Genomic DNA, 20,983 nt, shown 5'->3' on the forward strand with positions numbered 1-20,983 from the left:
CTCCCTCACTAAATGTACTGTCTCATCACCACTGCCACCAGTTGCCGTTGCTCCTCATCCTTTTTCTCCTCATTCTTACCTCTTGCTTTCTTGAAAGGCAGAAAGCCAGTGGGAACTGGCCTCTGTTGCTCCTCCTGCTCGGCACCAGAGCGAGCAGGGCCAGAGTGAACAGAAGCAAGTGAACATCCAGGTTGCAACGCTGGACAAGCTCTTGCCAGTGGATCCCTACTGGGTGCTGGGTCCTCATAAGGTGCCTACCATACCCTTGATGCTGGCACTGCATGGCACTGACCCATGGTTAACCTTGATTAAGTTGATGGTTAAGTTGATGTGGATCCTGTGCTCAGTGTTTGAATTGAAATAGCTATTAATACTGTACAGTCCCCGACGTGGGAAGGTTGGAGAGTGTTTTCATGGAGGAGGTGGACTTACAGCCTGCAACCATGGTTGAGTCAGTCATACAAAATGTTCTGTTGGGTATCTCAAAGGCTTCTTTGACCTCTGATTGTGGTATAAATGCCCTTCTTATGGTAGAAAATGACTTAAGTATAAATACTTCATTTAAATCAAGGTGATGTTACTAGTAACTGAGCTGCATTCCTATTATTTAGGAAAGTCTGCTTAGCTTCTGGATTCAGAATACATTAACTTTTCTTCAGAACTTCAGATCATGGTATTCTTCACATGTTTCTTAGAAAGTTGTCAAAGTATCACTCTGGATACTTAAGAGTACCTGCATGGTAGTTTGGTGAAGTTGAATAAAAAGGATGCTACTAATAAACCATACTGAGTACCTTCCACCAAAGAACTCTATGTGCTTGCCAGTATCAGTGAAGAACAAATTGAACTGCAGAGGAAACTGCTTAGTTGCCCAAGGTCTTCCTCACCTTGATCTTACTACCAGCTTCCCATGTTTGCCTGTAGGGATCACAAAACAGGAGGGGGTACCCAACAGTTAGACAACAATTCCAGGTTGATCTTTCCTCCTCTTGTTTTTACAAGGAAAGAGAAGGCAGGAGAAATACAGGCACATAAACAAGTATGATGAAAATTAAATGTTGTTTTTGTAATGCAAAGTTCAATTTAAGGGTGAGTCCCGCCTCTAATGAAATGTAAAACTTCGGGTTTGGTGCTCCCCTCCCCACCACACACACGGGGGGGGGCGGGGGGAGAGATGACAGGTTCATATTTTTGCTCAGCAGTGTAGGTGATTGTATAGCTTTAGGGAAGTCAATGTGTACTATGCCAAAGGTAAATTGAGATATGGAGATATTGAAAACCAATCTGAGCTATTGAAATCTAAATAAAAAACATTCTGTTATGTACTACAAATATATCCAGTTTTCAGAGAAGGACTGAAGATGTAATAATTTCTCGACAGAAGTCAGAGTGGGTGTAGAAAGCACTGATGTTCTAGACAGGCTTTGATTATTGTTAATTTGCCCATAGAGAGTTGCCTCAGGAAGTGCCTCCCATTGGAAAATCACTGCTTGCCAGCATGCATACTGCTCACTAGAGATTCTGGTAACTTGCGCTTCTTGACTCAGGAAGTGCACTGACAGAGTCACGCTTTTAGGAACTAGATGACAGATAAAAATTAATGCAGTATAATAAGGCACAGCCAACATGATGAATAAATTTAGAAATCTTATGGAAGTATATTTTTAGGAGGAGGGATGAGTTCTCCAGTTATGCTCTTGAGGAGGGATCCTGTGGCCTCCTGGACATTGTCTGGAGGGCCATAGGATACTTTGGAACAGCATTCCAGCCTCAGAACTGGGAATTTGCAGTCTGTTCCCTTCCTCTCCTTGGAACCATGCAACAAGGTGGCTGCCTCTCTGAGGCTGGGAACTGGAGCCCCAGGCAGAGAAAAGGGAAACACTATGGGAGGAGGGGAGAAGAATGCTTGAGTCCAAGGTGTGAAGTATCCTGTATTCTCCTTAGTCCCTTTTCCTTCCCTTCCAAAGTGCTCCAGCTAGGTGGCCATGCAGCAAAAATGCAGCACAAGAGGGCATCAAGGAAGTGACCCCCCTGCCACTCCTTCTGCTCTACGTGGGATGGGCTCAGTGGTGCAAGTGCACCCTTCATACTGTTACGTTTCTTAAGCCATCTTTTCTGTCTTCTGAAGGGATTTGCTTTTGGCAGACAAAGTGCATCTAGCAGGACAGGTGCCGCCAATGTTGCTGTACTCTTTCTCCTCCCACTAGCTGCAGTTAACACTGTCATGGCTGGTTCTGCCCTCTTGTCTCCCTCCTTGGTTAGGGGAGTGAATTCCCAACAACCACCAGAGTCCATTGGGAATATGTCTGTTCAGTTTGCATGTTAGGTATATTCATTTCTATTTACTTGGAGTTTAGGCAGTGTATTGAGGGGAACAAAAGGTGGGCAGATGTGCACAGATGTGCCCCAATGAGTGTTTTGGCACCCAAAAGCAAGGAGCCTTACAACCTTTACCTGAAATGTTTTACATATTGTTTCTTTGAACACAATGAATAATCCTGACTATAAAGGAAATACTAATGGGTGTTTATCCATTTATCCATTGTTTGTATTGTTCTTATTTCTCAGAATACATAAATATTGAAGTACCATAATTTGAATAGACAAATGAACGTCTAACATAAAGCATGTTGATTTTAAAGCTCCCAGTAATAGTTTCCTATTTGGAAACTGAGTGGTTGAAGTTTGCATTAATTCAGAAAGTGCTACACTTAGATATGTATATATTCCCCCCTTTCGATTTCCCCTCCCCCTCCCCCTCCCCCATATACACACATGCAAATTCACAATATCTGGTTCTAATATTATTTGTAGGCAGTTCCAGACATGCTGTTATCACAGATTTCTATGGAATACCCATAGAAATTATTTTCATATTGTACTTCCAGTATGGTTTTCTTAAAACACACAGAAAAAGTGTAATAGTTATAACTAGAGCATAATGACAAACAAAAACTGATTTTAAAATAAGGCCATGGATTAATCTTTTCCTGACAGAAAGCAGAAGAAGAAGATCTTGTCCTTACGCCTGATGGCACCAGGGAATTCCTCACTTTTGAAGTTCCCCTTAATGATTCGGGATCAGCTGGGCTTGGTGTTAGTGTGAAAGGTAACCGGTCAAAAGAGAACCATGCAGACCTAGGCATCTTTGTCAAGTCCATTATTAATGGTGGAGCAGCTTCTAAGGCAAGTGGAAAACGTGTCTACATTCTCAAAGTCTCTGATAAATTTTTATCACCAGTGTCTATTAGGCAATCCTGTATTGATTTTCTGTAGTGAATCTTCCTTGCCTTTCTGTTTTCCCTTTGAAAAGTTTCTTTGCAATGCTCTTATTTTATGATGTTGGTGGTGGTGCTAGTGAATCATATGCAGTTCTCCATATTGACTAACAATTAGTAAGCAGGACACAAATGAAGCAATTCTCTATTTTATGTATAAAATATAAAGGTGTCCATTCTCAGAACCCCTAAAATATCCAGCAGAACGATGATGTGCTCAGTGTGCCTTTCAGAAACACAGAAGTGCTATGCTGGATCAGACCAAAGTTCCAGTATTCCACACACATGGCAGCAACCAGCTGCTCACAGGATTAATGCAAAATTTTGCCTGCCCAAGCTCTTCATCAACTGAAGCATGCAGGTCTGCCATCTCTGATGAAGCAAGCAGCCTACCAACCCTGTCCCTTAGCAAGATCTCTAGTTCTTCCCTGGCTCCCAGAGAAGAAATACTTACAGTCTTAGATGTGGTATTCTGGGAGATGTTTAGATAGCAGTGTGACCTGCCTGAGCCACAGAGTGGCCACAACCAGAACTAGTTTCACAGCTGACCTTATTTATAGTCAAGAAAGGAAGGTTATGCTATGAGGAAGACTGCAGGATGCATGGAAGTCAAGTAAGCACAGTATCCTACACTGCAGGGCTTTGCAAAGCAGAATGAAATATCTGTGTGTGTCTTTGTTCCATGTTTCCAAACCATAGAAGACATCCAGTTAAAAAAAGACCATTTCAGACTAAGGGGAACACTCTTGGGTAGAGCGGCTCCAAGTGACCAGGGACTCCTTGCAAATTTTGCATTTTAGACACATGTAGGAGCTCCATTGCTAACCACTGCAAGCATGAAGGAAAAGATCCCAAACTTTTAACTGGTTTGGTTCAGGGATTTCATCCAAAGATTCAAGAAGGAAACGAGATCAACTGTCACTATGCATTTCTTACGATGCTGTTTACATTAACAGATTATGGTAATGACATGAAGTTCAAATATGTAAATGACTTGAAAAGATACATCTACAAATGATTTCTTCAAAAGCCATTATATTTGTGCTCACTTAACCATGAGCCCTTGGGGATTAAAAAAAATCTCCCCTGACAAAAGATGCCCAAACATCCTTTATTCTTAACTATTGCCAATGCTTTCCCTTGCCAGGATGGAAGACTCCGAGTGAATGATCAACTAATAGCAGTAAATGGGGAATCGTTACTAGGCAAGACCAACCAAGATGCCATGGAAACCCTGCGCAGGTCCATGTCCACGGAGGGAAACAAACGTGGAATGATCCAGCTCATTGTGGCAAGGCGAATAAGCAAATGCAGTGAGGTACTGTCAGCATGCCTTCTCCTTTAGTTCTGGGAAGCTTTCACTTCACAGGCAAAATTATAGTGTCGAAGTAGTACATTTTCCCAACCTTAGGAGTATCATAATTATTAGCTGCTTCGCTCTCACTCTCATTCTCCCTGCCTCCCTCATCTGTAAGTAGTTGGTGCATTGATAGTACTGAATCTGTTTTAAAAGTTTCACAATCCTTTCTTTATTTTTAACCCCCAAATGTAATTAATGAAAAGGTTTGATTTAGCTGGATTCCTCTCTCCCATCCCAGCTCATGCCACTATTAGACCTCTGAAGTGGATGGTGTTGACAAATGCAATGGTCTAAATACTGGTGATGAATTCAAGAATGTGTGTGAAGACATGATATTTCAGAGGGTCACTAATGCTTGAATTACAGGATACTGGAAGGAGGAAAGGGATGCGTCCCCAGCTACTGTTTTGGAAGGCTCTGGGGGTATCATTTCATTAACATCAATGGAGTCAGGGGTGGGCTTGTAGATTTCATTAAACCAGCAGTGAAGGAGCCTACTCCCCCAATACCTTTTAAAAACTTGAGATTCATCTCAATCCAGACTTAGTCCTCTCAGCATAGACTCAGTGAAATCAGTAGGACTTAATTTAGTCTTGACTTAAATGCCATTATTTCCGTCAGTCAACTTTAAGTACAGCTAAATCTGGACCTGACTCTGTGTATGTGCTGTGTCATGAAAGTGATGCTTGTAGCTGCTGATGTGGTTCTGATGCAGAAAGTGTGTGGTCTTCTCACAGATCCTGCTTATTATCCTTTCTTAGGTTTTAGGTTTGTCTGCTGTTTCTCTCCTTCCAAATAGAAACAGTCTCTCACTGAAAATACAGGTAATAAATGTGGTAGATTCAAGGACTTGGGGAATCAATTTGATCCATGCCATGGGAAAAATGTGCTCAAATCTTACTTCTAAAGGCTTGAATTACTTCACTGAGGAAGCTTTTTTCTGTATTTGTCTCACTTTTCTTTGCATGCCAAAAACTCCCATCTCCAAACACTGATGAAAAATAAACCTGTCAGATTCTTGCAAAAATAGAAATGATTTCTAAATGTAATTCACAATATAATGTAATTGCATTCTTCAGGAAATATTTAACAGATGCAAATAAAATATGCTGGTTAGAAGATATCTTTAAAAATAAAACAAAGCTGTTCTACCTGCATTCATGCAATAGTCATAAAGCACTCTCCTGATATGGCAGGGCAACATTGTACACTGAAACGATTTGTATGCCACTATCAAATCTTTCCATTTTAATAAGCACAGCATGGTGAAATCAGAGTATATATAGGGAGATGGATGTCCCTTCCCCCCATAGGCACACTTTTTCTCAAGGGTAAGTGTAGATATGTGTCCTGTTTCAGAAACCTGCAAATCATTCTGTGATATATAGGCTAAATTGGCAAATGCAGTGTTGGCATTAATCTACTTGTAAGGATTCCTCATTCAGTTTGCATATTGATATTAATATTTACTTATTTATTTATTTTTCGATTTATATCCTGCCTTTTTCCTACAAAGGGCTCAAGGCAGCTTACATCATTCTCCTCCTCCATCTTATCCCCACAACAACAGCCCTGTGAGGTAGGTTGAGCTGAGAGTCTGTGACTGCCCCAAAGTCACCCAGTTGGCTCCATGGCTGAGCGGGGACTAGAACCCAGATCGTCTGAGTCCCAGTCCCACGCTCTTAACCACTGCACCACACTGGCTCTCCTGTTAAAAATATCTGTTTTTATATCTATAGCGATATGCACATGGCAGGCATGTCATGAGTGGAGCCACCTGAAGCCGGGAGTCAGACTAGATGGCCCAGGAGGCCACTTCTGACTTGCTGAATCTCTCTGTTTCAGTCTAATATATCCAAATATACAGAGAGGGAGAGAGAAACTATGGTATTGTCATTAGAGTTTTCAACTGAAGCTTGGGAATCTTGATTCTCGCCTCCATTTGGCCATTTCGTTTACTGGGTGACTTTTGGCCACTCATTGACTCTCACCCTCACGTATGTCACAGGGTTGTTGTGAAGAACACAAATGGAGAGCAGGCGGTCCATGTAACCCGCCTTAAGATTCCTGGTGAGAGGAAAATAGCCTAAATAAATGATGGCGAACCTTTTAGAGACCGAGTGCCCAAACTGCAACCCAAACCCCACTTATTTATCGCAAAGCGCCAACACTGCAATAAAACCTGGAAACTGAGGTTTTATTATAGAAAAAAAAACCTCACAGCCAGTCAAACCAAATACACAAACACACACATATAGATATCCTTGGCAGCGTCTAGGAGCGCCTAACCCTAACCCTATCCTGGTGCACAGCCCTAACCCTAATATAGAACTAAAGTTCCATTGAAAATAGGAGGGTTTTGAAAAAGCCTTCCTTGAGTAGCTTTTTCTGCACAGCTCATCGTTTCTGCCCATTCCAAACACATTCCAACCATCAAAACTGTGTCAGGACACCTCATTTTTCTAACCCTAACCCTACCCTGGTGCACTCCCCTGACCCGTATAGAGGGGTAAAATACAATTGAGAATAGGACAATTCTGGAAAAGCCTTTCTTGAGTAGCTTTTTCTGCCCAGCTCATCATTTCAGCCCATTCTATACTCATTCCAAGCATCAAAATCATACCAGGACCCCTCAGTTTTGTAACCCTAACCCAGTGATGGTGAACCATTTAGTGACAGAGTGCCCAAACTGCAACCCAAAACCCACCTGTTTATCGTGAAGTGCCAACACTACAATGAAACCTGAAAACTGAAGTTTCAGTTTAAATTTAAAAAAACCTCACAGCCAGTCGAAGCAATCCTTGGCAGCGCACTGATCAGCCATCTCCTGGCTCCACGACTCCTTTCCGAGCATGCCCATGGTCTCTATGTGCGCTGTTATTCGATGCTCGGCTGCTGGAGTGATGCTGGCGCGACTTGGCTCACGTGCCCGCAGAGAGGGTTCTGCGTGCCTACTGTGGCATGCATGCCATAGGTTCGCCACCACTGGCCTAGATTATATGGACTTTTCAAGGGTGGGAATGCCCCTCTGTGCATGTATTTAGAGAGCATGCACACATGATCCTGGAGCAAAACTAATCCCCACACAAACTGATCACAATTAGAAAAACTACCCTCGCTGGGTGTGGGTTGTTGTGACAGCTGAGCCCAGCGAGGGTGAGTGGCTGGTATGCTTTGCAGGCCATGCTCAACCTCACCGTTCTTGAAATTTTCACAACTGTGACTCCATAACAGTTCTAAAAACCCCACAGAAATGCTTTTGAATTTAAGGGCTGGGGGTACCTGTGGATAAATGTTCACAAATTTAAGAACTTGGAAATAATGGAGGCGAATTTTGTGTACATGCATCAATTGTTCCGCTGTAGGTTTATAGAATTTATTTTTATTTTTCAGGAAACTGCAGTGACTTCCCCAGTAACTGCTCCAAAAAGAGTCACAGAAAGTCAGGCTTAGTTCTCCCTTCTCTGGGGTAGTTTGAGATTCAGGGACGTGTTGAAAGAGTGAAGGACTGCCATTTCAATGGTGTAGGGTTTTACATATTAGATAGCTCTAAGAGCATACTGGCACAAGACTGACAACAAAAACATTTTAAAATACTGCAACCACAATTGTACATTTTGGAGGCACAGATTTTTTTTTAAGTGCTGCTCCTTCCAAAGTGACATTTCAGCAAACTGGAGAGGCGGTTTCTTTGAGAGTGTGAAAAGAAAGTAACATGAGCATTTTGCTGCTGTGGCCGATTGCTGCAACCTTCAGTAAAATCAGTCTCTTTGCTTTGAAAAACACAGCAACTTGTGATGGGCAAAAATGACCATACTGTGACTGGGGGTTGTCTGTTCTCCAAAAACAAACCACCTCATGGAAAGCACTCCAGGTGCAGACAATATAACAACTCACTTAGCTGGCTGCCCATGGTGGGTTCTCATGTCATGCAAATTAGGTCAGTGGCTGTCCCTTCTCCAAGCCATCTGCCTGAGAAAATTAAAATATAGTCTTGCTCTTAGATGTGGTTGCAAAAATCCCACAGGCCTCTGTTGCAGAAATCATTACCTTTGCTGCTCAAGATGTCACAGGTTCGGGTTAGTGCCAGAAAGCGATATCGCCTGTGAATTTTATCAGGGTACCACAGTTCTAACAGAGTGCAAAAGGTTATGTTCAACCTGTTCACCCTCATAATTGTTTTCCGCATCTGATTCCAAAGATTTATAACTTTGTAAATCTTGATTTGAATCATGCGGGATGTCTATAGAGGTGTTGCTGGAGGGAGAATTTTGATTGGAGAAATCATTGTAGCTGATAATAGGCTGAAAATTCCCCTTTCTACTTTGAACCCAGAGGCTACTCCTTTTCTGGTCTGGCTTTTAGAATAATGATACTGCTTCAGACTAATGCATTCTGGGATTTAAATTGGATTTTTGTGTGCTGCCTTGTAATAAAAAAGATGATAAATATGACTTTAAGCAAGTTAGACCATACAGAGTTTTTTGTATGTATTTGATACACTCCTAAGTTACAAGATTAAAAAAAAAAACCATATTTTTAAAGTAATCAGTGGCAGAGTAGTTCAGTATGATGGCTTGTCCTAGCATCATACTTTAGATTGCAGTGGCTGTTGAGAGACTAGGTTCTGCTTCGGTTGGCCCAGGAACACTTTTGATGATTATTTGATTACAGTAGTTACATCCAAGGGTGGTTGCTTTGATCTGCCATACCTGTGCCAAATTCAGCAACTCCAAGAGCACAAAACTCAGTTTTAAGTGTCCAGTACTGTGCTTGCTGAATGCTTGTGGCAGAGCACCCTGGTGGGTATGAGTGGGCTCGATGTATCCAGTTTTTGCTGCAGTCCTATTCAAAATGAACTGAATGTAAGTTCCAGTAAACTTGGCACCAGTAACATCAGAATAAGCATGTGTAGGATCCCACCACCAATGTATTGCATTTCTTTCCTGCCTTCTTTCCTTTGGCATGGAATTCAAGGCAGCTTACAAGGTTCTCCTCCTTGCCACATTATCCTCACAAAAAGAACCTTGTGAGGTAGGTTAGGCAGTGAGTGGCAGTGACTGACCCAACGTCACCCAGTGGACTTCATGGCTGAGTTGGGGATGAGAACCTGAGTGCCAGTCCAGCACTCTTCGCCATTGCCGCACATTGGCTCCTGTTACAGGTTTTGTTGTTTGTGCATACCTATGATCCTAATTTCTTGAGAAGGGGTATGCATGGTTCCATGATTGAATGGAAAAGCACTGGGTTGCTGATCATTATATTTTGGGTAAATTGATTGACCGTATGTAGGTGGAAGCTGGAGAAGAGAGGAGAACTTTCAGATGAACTTGGTACAGCCAGGTTTGTTCTTTAAAAATCCATCAGGTTAGCTGCTTGTCAGTGTTTCTAATCTTCATTCCAATTGTTTTGGCATAAGATAATTAAAGCACTGTTAATGGGGAAACTTAATTTGACCATTTACTACTTGGGCACTGCTTTTCCAGATCCACAGTTCCCAGTCCTTTATATCATTTGGCAATGATGTTGTTGAAGTGCCAATGACCATTTAACTATCCGTATATAATTTGTTCAGATAAGGACCAGAGCAGCGCTAGTAGGAGCAGGTTGTATTTATCAAGTACCCAGTATTTATTGAGCAGCTGCTTCTTATCTGGATGATAAAGGACCGTGCTGCAAAGTTCTGTTCCTTGCTTAAAAGATGGCATTGCCTGCATAAAGAAATCCCATAATGTGGACTGCATACCCACTATTGTCTGATTTGTGCAAAAACATTGCGGCTTCAGACAAGGGGCCCTATGAACAAGTTGTATTTCTTGGTAGCTGACATCATTTTGAAGAAAATAGGAGACAGTCGTATCCTCTTAACATTTACTAGGCCTAAATTCCTTTCTCCGTAATTGTAGAGTCATGGATGACTTCAAGCAAATAAGTGATGGATGAGATAAGGAAGGAGCATGTGCTTAAAAGCACTGTACACAATTTAGAAATGCTATGAAATAAAATGTTGACTAGACTATATGCTTTTTCAAAATGCTATAAAATAAAGGTACACATGGCAATGGGAAGAGTGGGATAGAAAAATCCCTACATCAGTATAGTATAGTCCACTTAGCACTATTGTTCTGAAATTTCTTTGTGCCTGACAATATCTCAGAAATACTGATAATAGCTATTCTGATAATAAGAGCAAGTGGGAGGAAGACTGACCCTCAGGGCACTGTGGTACATTCTCTCTGCCGTAATGAATATGCAGCTTGGGAATTGTGGCTTATGGTGTATTCAGAACCTTGGAAGTGGGAATTATTTGATGGTTAAATAACCCTTATGTAACCCATGGTTTGCTTTAGGGTTATATGAGGGTTGTTTAACCCTCAAATAACATCTGCCATTGGATTTTGACAACATGGCAAGCCATGACAAATTCTGAATTGGGCTTGCATAGTCTTAAAGGTAACCAGGCATACACCACAGCTACTCACAGGTAAATTAACTGATGAATATGCTGTGGTATCATGCAAAGTAACCCGTTGTGTGTGAGAGAGAGGTGGGGGGGGTCATCATCTGGCTACCCTCTTACCGAGTTTGTACAATAAAACAGCTCACCATTTTTTCACCATGTGTGGTTTTCACGATGTGTGGAACCTAGCATACCGACTCCCGTTCACCCACTTCTGGTTCACTGTGCAACTCAGGGATACTCTGTCCCTGACTTGTTCTTTGTGATGTCAAAACCTGGAACTGTTGATTGGTAAAGTAGACTCAAACCAGTTATAATGCAAGAACCAACCATTGTCTCATCATGTGAACCAACTCAGTGACTTCTTAGATAGGTTGCTGTTTACACTGGCAACATCCCTCTCATAGTGTATAATGGCTCTCATATTCCACCTACAAGGGAATGTCTGACCACATTGCGCTCACTAATAAAGTTGCCAAAGCTGATACAGGGATAGAGTGGTCCTGGATTAGTTCCACCCGCATTCCTGTCCATTTCTTCCTGTCCACAGAACTTGCCCTCAGCTTGACACGTTTACTTTATGCAAACTGCACTGACAAAAGTACCAACCAAAATGTTTTTAAAAGACTTCTGTGCAGGCTTCCCTTTAGCTTTATTCCAAAACTTTTCAGTTTTGTTAGTTTATAAAAGGCATTATGGCTTCAGTTAAATATTTGTGTGGCTGACTGTTGATGTCTTGATTTAAATCTGTCTTTTGATATGCTAATTAGACACTGAATAAAGCTTTTTCCCATGAAAGTGGTAAGACATTCCAGTACTCTTTTCAAAGAGCAACCCTCTAAACAATGGTGCCTTTGTTTATTCTCTCTGTTCACCAAGGCTTACCAGTTTACCTGGGGCGAATGCTTATGCCTCTCTCTAGGATCCACTTTCTGTATGTCTCCCTTCCACATCTTCTATTCAGAGCTTGATAGCAATTTCTAGATATGCATTGTGTGTGTTCCCACCGGGTCCCCTGGTAATGGCTACATTATATGGCTCAATAAAGGCCCAGACTTGCTATATAACCTTCAATGTACAGTCCTATCTCCCTGGGAAAATAAGTCATGACTAAATTAGTTATTTAGGCTAATTTCCGCCCTTGGTTTGAAGAAAGTTAAAACAAAGCAGAGTTCATCTCTGTGAATACACTTGGCATGCATCTTCCATCCTGGAATAGAGTCTTCCTCTTTCTCTCTTTTAATAGCATTTTTAAAAGAGAGTTTTTATTCTTAAATTTGGCTTTGATTCCTTTACATCAGAAGCTTTGAATATTGTTTAATTTATTCTTCAGTAGAGCTGTCAGTTGTAATCTGCAATTTAGGGCAGAAAAAAACTGAATAAAACAAATCCTCATTTCGTAGTTTAAACCTTATTGAGTCTAATTCACTTGCACGGCAAGTTTATTATTCTCCTGCAGCCTGACGTGCCTCCAATTGTAATTGTGTTGACCCTTCAATGCAGTAAATCTCCCCAGTGCTGATCAAACTGGGAAAGATAAGGCTACAGTTCAGAACTTCATTAAATATCTCATTTATATTAAAAAAGATGCTAGCTTTGAACAGAAATCATACTTCTACAGTGTCTCTGGTTGTGCTTCACCCACTTACTTCAAGTTTTACAAATTCCGTCTTGTGACCATCATTCTGGTACTGTGGAATCTCCTAAATGCAATGTAATGTTAGTCCTTTGGATCAGTTTGTAGAACTTGTTCTCATAAATGCCATTTATCCAAGATCCCACATACTTTGTATTACAAGGAAGCAGCTGCTCCTTAAGTCCATACTCAGGAAGCCTCTGAGCTGATGGGCAGTGAAAAAATATAATACTAAAATAAAATAAATACTTAGACTTTTTAAATTGAACTAAATTCCCCAGTGCCCCCAGATGTGCTTCCAAATTTGGCAGTCGGGAAAAGATGTAGCTGTACTATTGTAGAAATTTAAACTGGTCACATTTAGCCCACTTGTAAACCACTGTTAAGACATTTCCAGGGTGCCCCTAACAGCCCCACTTAGATTATTTTGATAGTCCATTCAGGTTATTGAAACGTTGGCATTTGAGGCCAGGTCCAAAGTCAAGTTAAGGTATAGTTTGCTTTGTCTCCTAAGTAGTATAAATTAATCAGAAGCAGAGAGCAAATTGTCATGTTAGGTTTTACAATAAATGCCTGTTTTGAAGAAGAAATTCATTATAATGTATAGATTTGTGGATGACATCATTCCATCCTTGGTTTGTCTTAGACTAGTAAGGAGCTTTCTGCATATTCACATGCATGTCACATGCTTTTCTTGTTTTCATAAAATCTACAAGGAACTTACCTTTTGTGTTGCTTTAATTTTATGGAATGTTGCTGGTGTAAAGGACTCATGAAAGTAGTGCCACAACATGTACAGTAGTTAACCTTTAGTAAGTCTGGCTGCAAACTTGGCCAAGTTAACTAGATTATGAGTGAAGCAAAGCCCTGTTTAATGGAGGGTCCTGTCCAGTGCCAGCCATGATTTAAACTTTAACCATGAGTTTGGCTACTAGAGTAGCAGGAGTATGTCAGACATGCAATCCTGAAGCCCACACCTCATCCGTTAAAAATGGTGGTCCAAGGACGCTCTGGCCCTTTGCTCACAGAAACAGAGTAAGTCAGAAGGGGTCTCCAGGGCGATCTAGTCCGATCCCCAGCTCCAGCCGGACCTACTCATGACATGCGTACCATGTGCATGTCCTGCCTATCCTTGAACACCCTCACCGATGGGGCTTCAACCACCTCTTGTGGAAGCCCATTCCATACTCTAAGGGACCTAACCGTCAGGAAGTACTTCCTGGCATCCACCCTAAATCTTGGTTCTCTGAGCTTTAGGAAGCTGGGAAGTCAAAGAACTGGAGAAGTTGCTTTAGTGTACGGGAAGTATATAGTAGGTTTGTGTTAGGAGAGCCATTCCATGAGCTATGGGGGCTTTGTAGGACAAAATCACCACCTTGAATAAGACTCAGAAACATATACAGTAAGCATAGCTGAGCCAGAATCAGTGTGATGGGATTGGACCTTCTTGTCCCTATTATTGATATGGTTGCTGCTTTGTTTTGCAGTGCAGCCAGGCATAAAGCTCCCTCTCCCCTTCCTTACCCCTGAGCCCTCAGCTTTGCTGACTAGAGGCACCCTGCTGGGCTTCTGAAAGCTGCTGTGAAGCCTGCGGGGGCTGAGAAAAAGTGGGACAAATTTCATTTTTGTGTGTGTAACGAAGCTGACAGAGATGCTCTCCAGTCCCTGACAAGATGAAGTCTGTTGCCCTTAGGGTCAGAAACCTTGAGCACAGCCGCCCTCAACACACACACACAACATGCACGCACAAACAACTAGATGTTATTATAATCCCTGCAATGATCATGCTGATTCCAGATCGTGGCAAAACTCTTACATTAATGAGTTTTTATTTGTATGTTCATGGTTTTGGAACTGGGGTTTATAAGGCAAAATCAGGTGACGGTGACAAATTGCTCCATTTGGGAAAGGGTTAAAAATCAGATTTGAAATGGTGTGATCTTTCATTTTGCTTCATTCCCTTTTGTCTCTCCCTTTATCCACCACCCCAAAATAAAATAAACCCCAAATTTGGAGGACAAGCCATCCATCTGTGGAAGAAGGCCAGGCCGTCTGCCAGATAATTGTAAGCCGTCCAGAGACTTTTTTAGTAATGGACGGCATAGAAAAAAATTAAATAAAAATAAATCAAGTAATTCTGAAATGTAGGGCTTTGCTTACTTGCTGAAAGAAATGTGCAATACAGATAAGCAAAACGTGCTTCCTTGTCTTTGCATGTTCTTCCTGAAGAAGGATGGAGTCCGACAAGGCTCCGTCGGAGGTGCAGTGTAGAGAGGCACAAAGTTGGTCATTAAGCAGCACTGTCACTGCAAATTATTGTGGGCCAGGGTGAAAAGTTCTAGCTCATTTGGTGCCCAGCCAGGGCCCAGCCTACAGCGAGTTGTTATGGCTCCCCCATGCTGTTAAATGGACCCTCAGATCTGATCCCCCCCACCTTTCTGTGCAGTTGGAGTCACCTGGGAGTCCCCCAGGGCCAGAGCTGCCTATTGAGACAATGTTGGACGACAGGGAGCGGAGGATTTCTCATTCCCTCTACAGCGGGATCGAGGGTCTCAGCGAGTCACCCACCAGGAGTGCTGCCCTGAATCGGATAATGGGTGAGTCAAGCAGAAACAGCTAATCTTGTCTCGTTCTTCATCTGTTTTTGTGGTTGTTCTGATGGGTGTTTGATGCATTATGTATGTGGGCCACAGAGAACATTGCCGTGACCAATCCTGAAGGAAGCCTTTTCCCTTCCCCAAGTTGAGCAGAGAGGTTTCTTAATGTGAGTCAATAAATTGATCAAGTAAGTCTCGGATCGCAGAGCAAGAGATAACCACAGAAAGATTTTAAAATGTTTTACCGTGTCTCAGGTGCAGAGAGATGCTTTATGCTAGTCCATAAGAGTCTGCTTGGTGCAGCTTCATTAAATGTAAAGTCAATGAATGTTATGATTAAGCATGTATCATTTAAGATTCGTCATGGATTTTACCTCCCATTTGACTCCCCTCCAAAACCAGATAAGCGCATGTGAAGCTGATCCAATTTGTGCTTAGTATGTTTATTTCAGGGCCTTTTTTGTTTTTCTGCCTTAAATGTCTTGGAGGCTTCCTAGGTTCAAAGTCATATAGCTAATTTTATGCTTCCTTTGTCTGCATTCAGTACTCTCCTGTCTGCCTGGACCCCCAGCGCATAATGAGGTTATTAGCACTTGGTCTAGAGCAATTCAGGGTCCGCTGCCCTGTCCTCTGAAAGATCGAGTTTATAAAAACTGGCTCTGTCAAATGTGTGACTGGATTTATCAAATAACTTTATAACAGGGATCAGTTCAAGCAGACTTTACAAGTTTTAAAATGTGAGAATATGTTTTAAATTGATATAGCACCTGATGCAATGCAATAATTTTAATCCCAGATTCATCTGCAAGTCTGAGACTCAGATGTAGCTGCTAAAGTATCTTTTTCATGCACTGATAGTCAGTAAGGACATGAATATCCATAGAATGAATTTGGAAACCCTATGCTGACTTTGCTCAAAGCAGTGGTATATCTATTTTTAATTTCCTTGTTTAACTTTCATTTTTCTTTTTAATGGGGGGATAGAAATTCCATTAGTATGGAGGATAAGGGCATGATCATGTGCATTTCTAGATACCCCCCCCAAAAAAAAGTCTTACAATTCTCAGCATTTCCCAGCAATAGCAACATTTCTGGGGAATGCTGGGAGCTGTAGGACTTTTTTCTGTTTAAAAATGCATAGGATTGTGTTCATTGAATAACAAGGGATGTAGTTTCTACATACAGCTTTCATTCATGCGCTCCAAATTTCATGCATTATATGACTGGTGCTCTGAAAAAATGAACAAGATCCAAGGTGTAGCATTCTCCTTGAGACTTTAATGCCCACTTCCTTCCCTCTTGCTCATCTTTCCTTTTTCTGTTGACAAAATGGAAGAAATGGGTGGGCTAAAAGCTAAAGTTTTATACTACTTATACCCATAGGAAATGTGGCTCTTGTTTTCAGTGGGTGAATTTTACATTACCTAACCTCTTCATGTTGGTAGGGGTGATGGTCACTAAAACAAGCAGGGATGTATGAACTTTGTTAAAATTGTTCCATGTTTGCTTTGCAAGTTTTCATCCTTCAAGCAGTTGTCTGAACATGAGTGAAACTGGATTTTGATTTTTTTACATACATTCCACTTGTGCAACTGATCATTTGAGGAAATTCTCCCTTCCTCAAAAGTAAAAAGCCAGCTTGCAAGTTCATGGAATCTGCATGACTCAGAAAAACCCCATCTGCTGCAGAATTTACTCTTTGGAACCCAATGCTGATTTCTGCAAAAGGCCGTTTCGCCTGTAGGCAAAAGCCTCTCTGGGTGGTTAATAGAATTAAAAGGAAACAATAACAGCAAGATACTACCAACCACAACAAAAGCAATAAACCAATAAACCAGTATAACAAATCAATACAACCAATAGAACAGCAATAGACTAATTACAGTGGTCACAATTACGTTGTGGAAAAGCACAGCAGCAGATAAAATACAATATAATGTTAAAACCAAAGTAAAAACTTTACAATTATTAAAATACCTGGCAAATAAAAAGGTTTTCACCTGGCACATGAAAGAAAAAAGAGTAGGCACCAGATGTACTACTTTGGGGAGCTCATTCCATTGACAAGGTGCTGCCACAGAGAAAGTCCTTCTCCTGGTTGTCATCTTCTTTGCTTCTGTTACAAGGGGCTCCCTGAGAGAGAGAGACCCTGAAAGATGAGATTAGGGCCCAGGTATGTACATATGTATGTACATACATAGGGACTGCAGGTGGCACAGTGGTTTAAACCACTGTGTTGCTGGGCTGGTTGATTGAAAGGTCGCCGGTTTGAATCTGCACAGCGGGGTGAGTTCCCGTTGCTCCATCCCAGCTCCTGCCAACCTTGCAGTTCGAAAGCATGCAAATGCAAGTAGATAAAAAGGTACCACTTTGGTGGGAAGGTAAACAGCATTCCGTGCACTTCGGTGTTTAGTCATGCCGGCCACATGACCACAGAGACTGTCTGCGGACAAATGCTGGCTCCCTCGGCCAGGAAACGGAGATGAGCACCGCCCCCTAGAGTCAGGCATGACTGGACTTAATGTCAAGGGGAAACCTTTACCTTTTATGTACATAAGGGATGAGGCATTCCTTCAGATAACCTGGTCCCAAGCCAGTTAAGGCTTTAAATGTCAACACTAGCACTTTGGATTGGGCCTGGACTTCAACAGGCAGCCAGTGCAGCTGAAAGAGGACTGGCAAGATACAGTCTCATGGGCTGGTCTCAATTAACAGTCGTGCTGCCCAATTCTGGGTCTATGGACCATTTTCAAAGGCAGCCCCTCATAGAGTGCATTACAGTTATACAAGCAAGAGACTACCAGAGCATGGATCACTGTCACTAGGTTCCATCTGTCCAGATAGGGACACAGTTGTATCCCGATCTGGGATGACAGAAGGTGTTCCATGCCACTTGTGACTCAAGTTCTGGGTCTAGAAACACCCCTCAATTCTGAGCCTTGTCTTTTAGAGGGAGTACAACCCCATCCAGGACAGGTTGAATATCTCCCAACTGGACAGATGATCTTCGCACCAACTGCACCTCTGTCTTGTCAAGATTGAGTCTCAGTGTGTTGGCCCTCATCTGGTGCACTACTGAGCCTAGACTCTATTCAGAAGGTCACTACCTTACCTGGCTTCAATGAACAAGAGCGATTGCTGAGGGTCATCTGCATATTGATGACACCTCAGCCCATACTTTGAACTCCACCAGCAGTTTCTTGTAGATTTTGAAGAGCACGAAGGATAAGACAGAGCCCTGCCTTACTCTGTGGCATAACTGTCATGGCACAAAATCCTCCAGCACTGCCTTCTGGTGTCTGGTATCAGTTGGTCAGGTAGGAGGGGAACCACCACAATGCAGTACCTCCTACTCCCATCCTGTCCAGAAGTATTCCATGGTTGATGGTATCAAAAGCCTCTGACAGGCTCAGGAGGATCAACAGGGTTGCATTCCCTGTCTCTGTCTCACAAGAGGTCACCTCACAGGGAGACCAAGGCAGTTTCCATTCCAAAACCAAGCCTAAAGACCAATTGAAATGATAGTCTGTTTCTTCCAAGAATGTTTGGAGCTGTTTGGCTTAACTTAAACACCTTGCCCAGGGTAAGAACACTGGCCAAAGGCCTATAGTTATTCACATCTTCTGGGCCCAGATTAGATTTCTTTAGGAGTGGCCTGATCACAGCCTCTTTTTTTTTAAAGAGTCTGACATCAGTCTTTCTTTCAGAGAGGCATTTACAGCCTCCTGGACCTAGGTGTGAATCCCTTTCTTTGATGTAACAGTAAGCCAGGACTGAAGCATGCAGGTGGTATGCTGAATTTAACCAAGCACCATTTGTACATCCTCTGGCCGCAGTAACTGAAGCTCATCCAGAAAAACTGGACCAGATGGTGCTTTAGATGATTATTGCTACACTCTGGTCTTGAAAGAGGTTATTTTCAAAGATGAGCAACCCTGCTGTGTGAGTTGGGTCCCTGAGTTTAGATCCAGTTGTTAGCATTGCTAACAAATGTCCCATCCTGCCATCCACTAATGTCAGAGACCAAAGTATATATTTATTTACCTAGCAAATATTAATAATCTTAGGACATTTACTTGCACAATTATGGACAAATGTTAACAAAGCTGTAATTGTAGTTGTCCCTGCAGAGTTCCCAATCATGTTCTCACAAGGTAAGGATTCCTCCCCAGTTATAGAATTCCTAACTGAATCTGTATTTTGTACTTCTCTGTTAATAAATGTATTTTTCCTTTTTATATTGAAAAGCAAGTTCCAAAGCATTCAGTATTGCCACATGTCCAGACTTGCAGAAACATGTCTATATAGATAGATATTTATACCATCCAAAGCTCAGTAGTGTGACTCTTCCTATTATTTTCCAACTTTCTGCAATAATGGAGCTTATAAAGAAAACTGACAAACAAATAGAGTAAACAAGTTAAGTGTAAAAAAAGCAGAAAGTGTCAGTTAACTAATTTCAGTTTTACAATGGAGTTAAGGCAATGCTTCATTGTGGTTCTCTTTTAGAAATATAATATACTCACCGTAGTAATTTGATTTTAAATTTGATTATATGTTAACTAAATTCCTAAAAGAAGTCTCCAAGAATTAAGGCAGCCTTTCACAACAATTCTATAGTAACACAAGTGGTTTACAAACTTACATTGCTTTCAGTTGTGAAATTAAAGGAAAACCACTATTTCTCCAGTTTGTTTAGGACTATCTGTAGAGAATCACTTTCCACTTTAGCATATCAACTGTATTCCTTCTCCACGTTGCATTTTTAAATATACAGTGAGTTCTTCAACCAATCCAATTTCTTTCTTAGTAACAAGCTTCTGTGTATCCCAATTATAGGGAGCCATAAGTTAATTGGGGCCAAAGTTTTTATACTGAGGTCATTTCCTTCTTATGGGTATTATATAGTCTTACTTTTTCAGCGGTTTTTTCCTCTTCATTTTCTTTTTGTTTTACCACTGTGTTGCCTTTTTAGTCAAGCTCGATGTGAAATTACGGTGCAGCAATGGTCAGTAACCCCATCTTCAGGTATCGGTGGATGAATCACAAGTAGGAGGGAGACATGATTCATCTTTGTGGGTGGATTGTGTCCAGGACTGACCTGTAGGTTGTTGTTCTCCCCCTCATTCCACCAATCTGAAATAAAAGAAATGCATTTTCTTTTACATTTCAGTGCAACTACTAAAATGTCATCATTCATTCTTGCTGAAATATTAAGAAGTGCAGAAAAAAGCTAGACATGCCACTGAATTACTTTTGCCTCTCAACCTTGGAGGCTTCATCTGTAAAATGCCATAAGGTTATACTGTTTCGCATTCAGCTCTTTGGAGACGTTATTAGCCACAGAGTTAACAATCTTGTAGGCATTATGTTTGGAAAGGAGTGCATTACTAGGCTCAGCATTAACCTGTCCATCAAAGAAGCTTTTGCTGGGCAGAGAATTAGCTGCTATGCAAACTTGAACACATTCATTTCAGCTTGACAGTGATGGGTCTGCGTGCAATGCAGCGCTTTTTCTTTCAATCTTTCCCCAACTTTTTTGAAGAATGGACCTGGCTCTCTCTTTATGCTGCCCACTTTTTCAGCTGAAACTTCATTGCTCAAACATCTTCCCATCTGTCTGTCTGTCTGTGGGTCATGATCCTTTCATGT

General features: G+C 41.7%; 1 protein-coding gene across 5 annotated transcripts in view; it reads left to right on the forward strand.

Annotated features, from left to right (window-relative positions):
* The window catches only part of PARD3 (par-3 family cell polarity regulator), a 592,893-nt gene that overhangs the window by 366,079 nt on the left and 205,831 nt on the right, over positions 1-20,983 (forward strand). For all 5 annotated transcript variants that reach the window (XM_044425071.1, XM_044425073.1, XM_044425074.1 and 2 more), the window contains 3 exons: positions 2,998-3,186; positions 4,426-4,596; positions 15,181-15,331. In XM_044425071.1, the coding sequence (XP_044281006.1) occupies positions 2,998-3,186; positions 4,426-4,596; positions 15,181-15,331 (511 nt within the window). The remainder of the gene's footprint in view (positions 1-2,997; positions 3,187-4,425; positions 4,597-15,180; positions 15,332-20,983) is intronic.

Source organism: Varanus komodoensis, unplaced genomic scaffold (assembly GCF_004798865.1).
Source record: "Varanus komodoensis strain SLA01 unplaced genomic scaffold, ASM479886v1 scaffold15, whole genome shotgun sequence".
In the NCBI taxonomy this organism is placed as follows: Eukaryota; Metazoa; Chordata; class Lepidosauria; order Squamata; family Varanidae; genus Varanus; species Varanus komodoensis.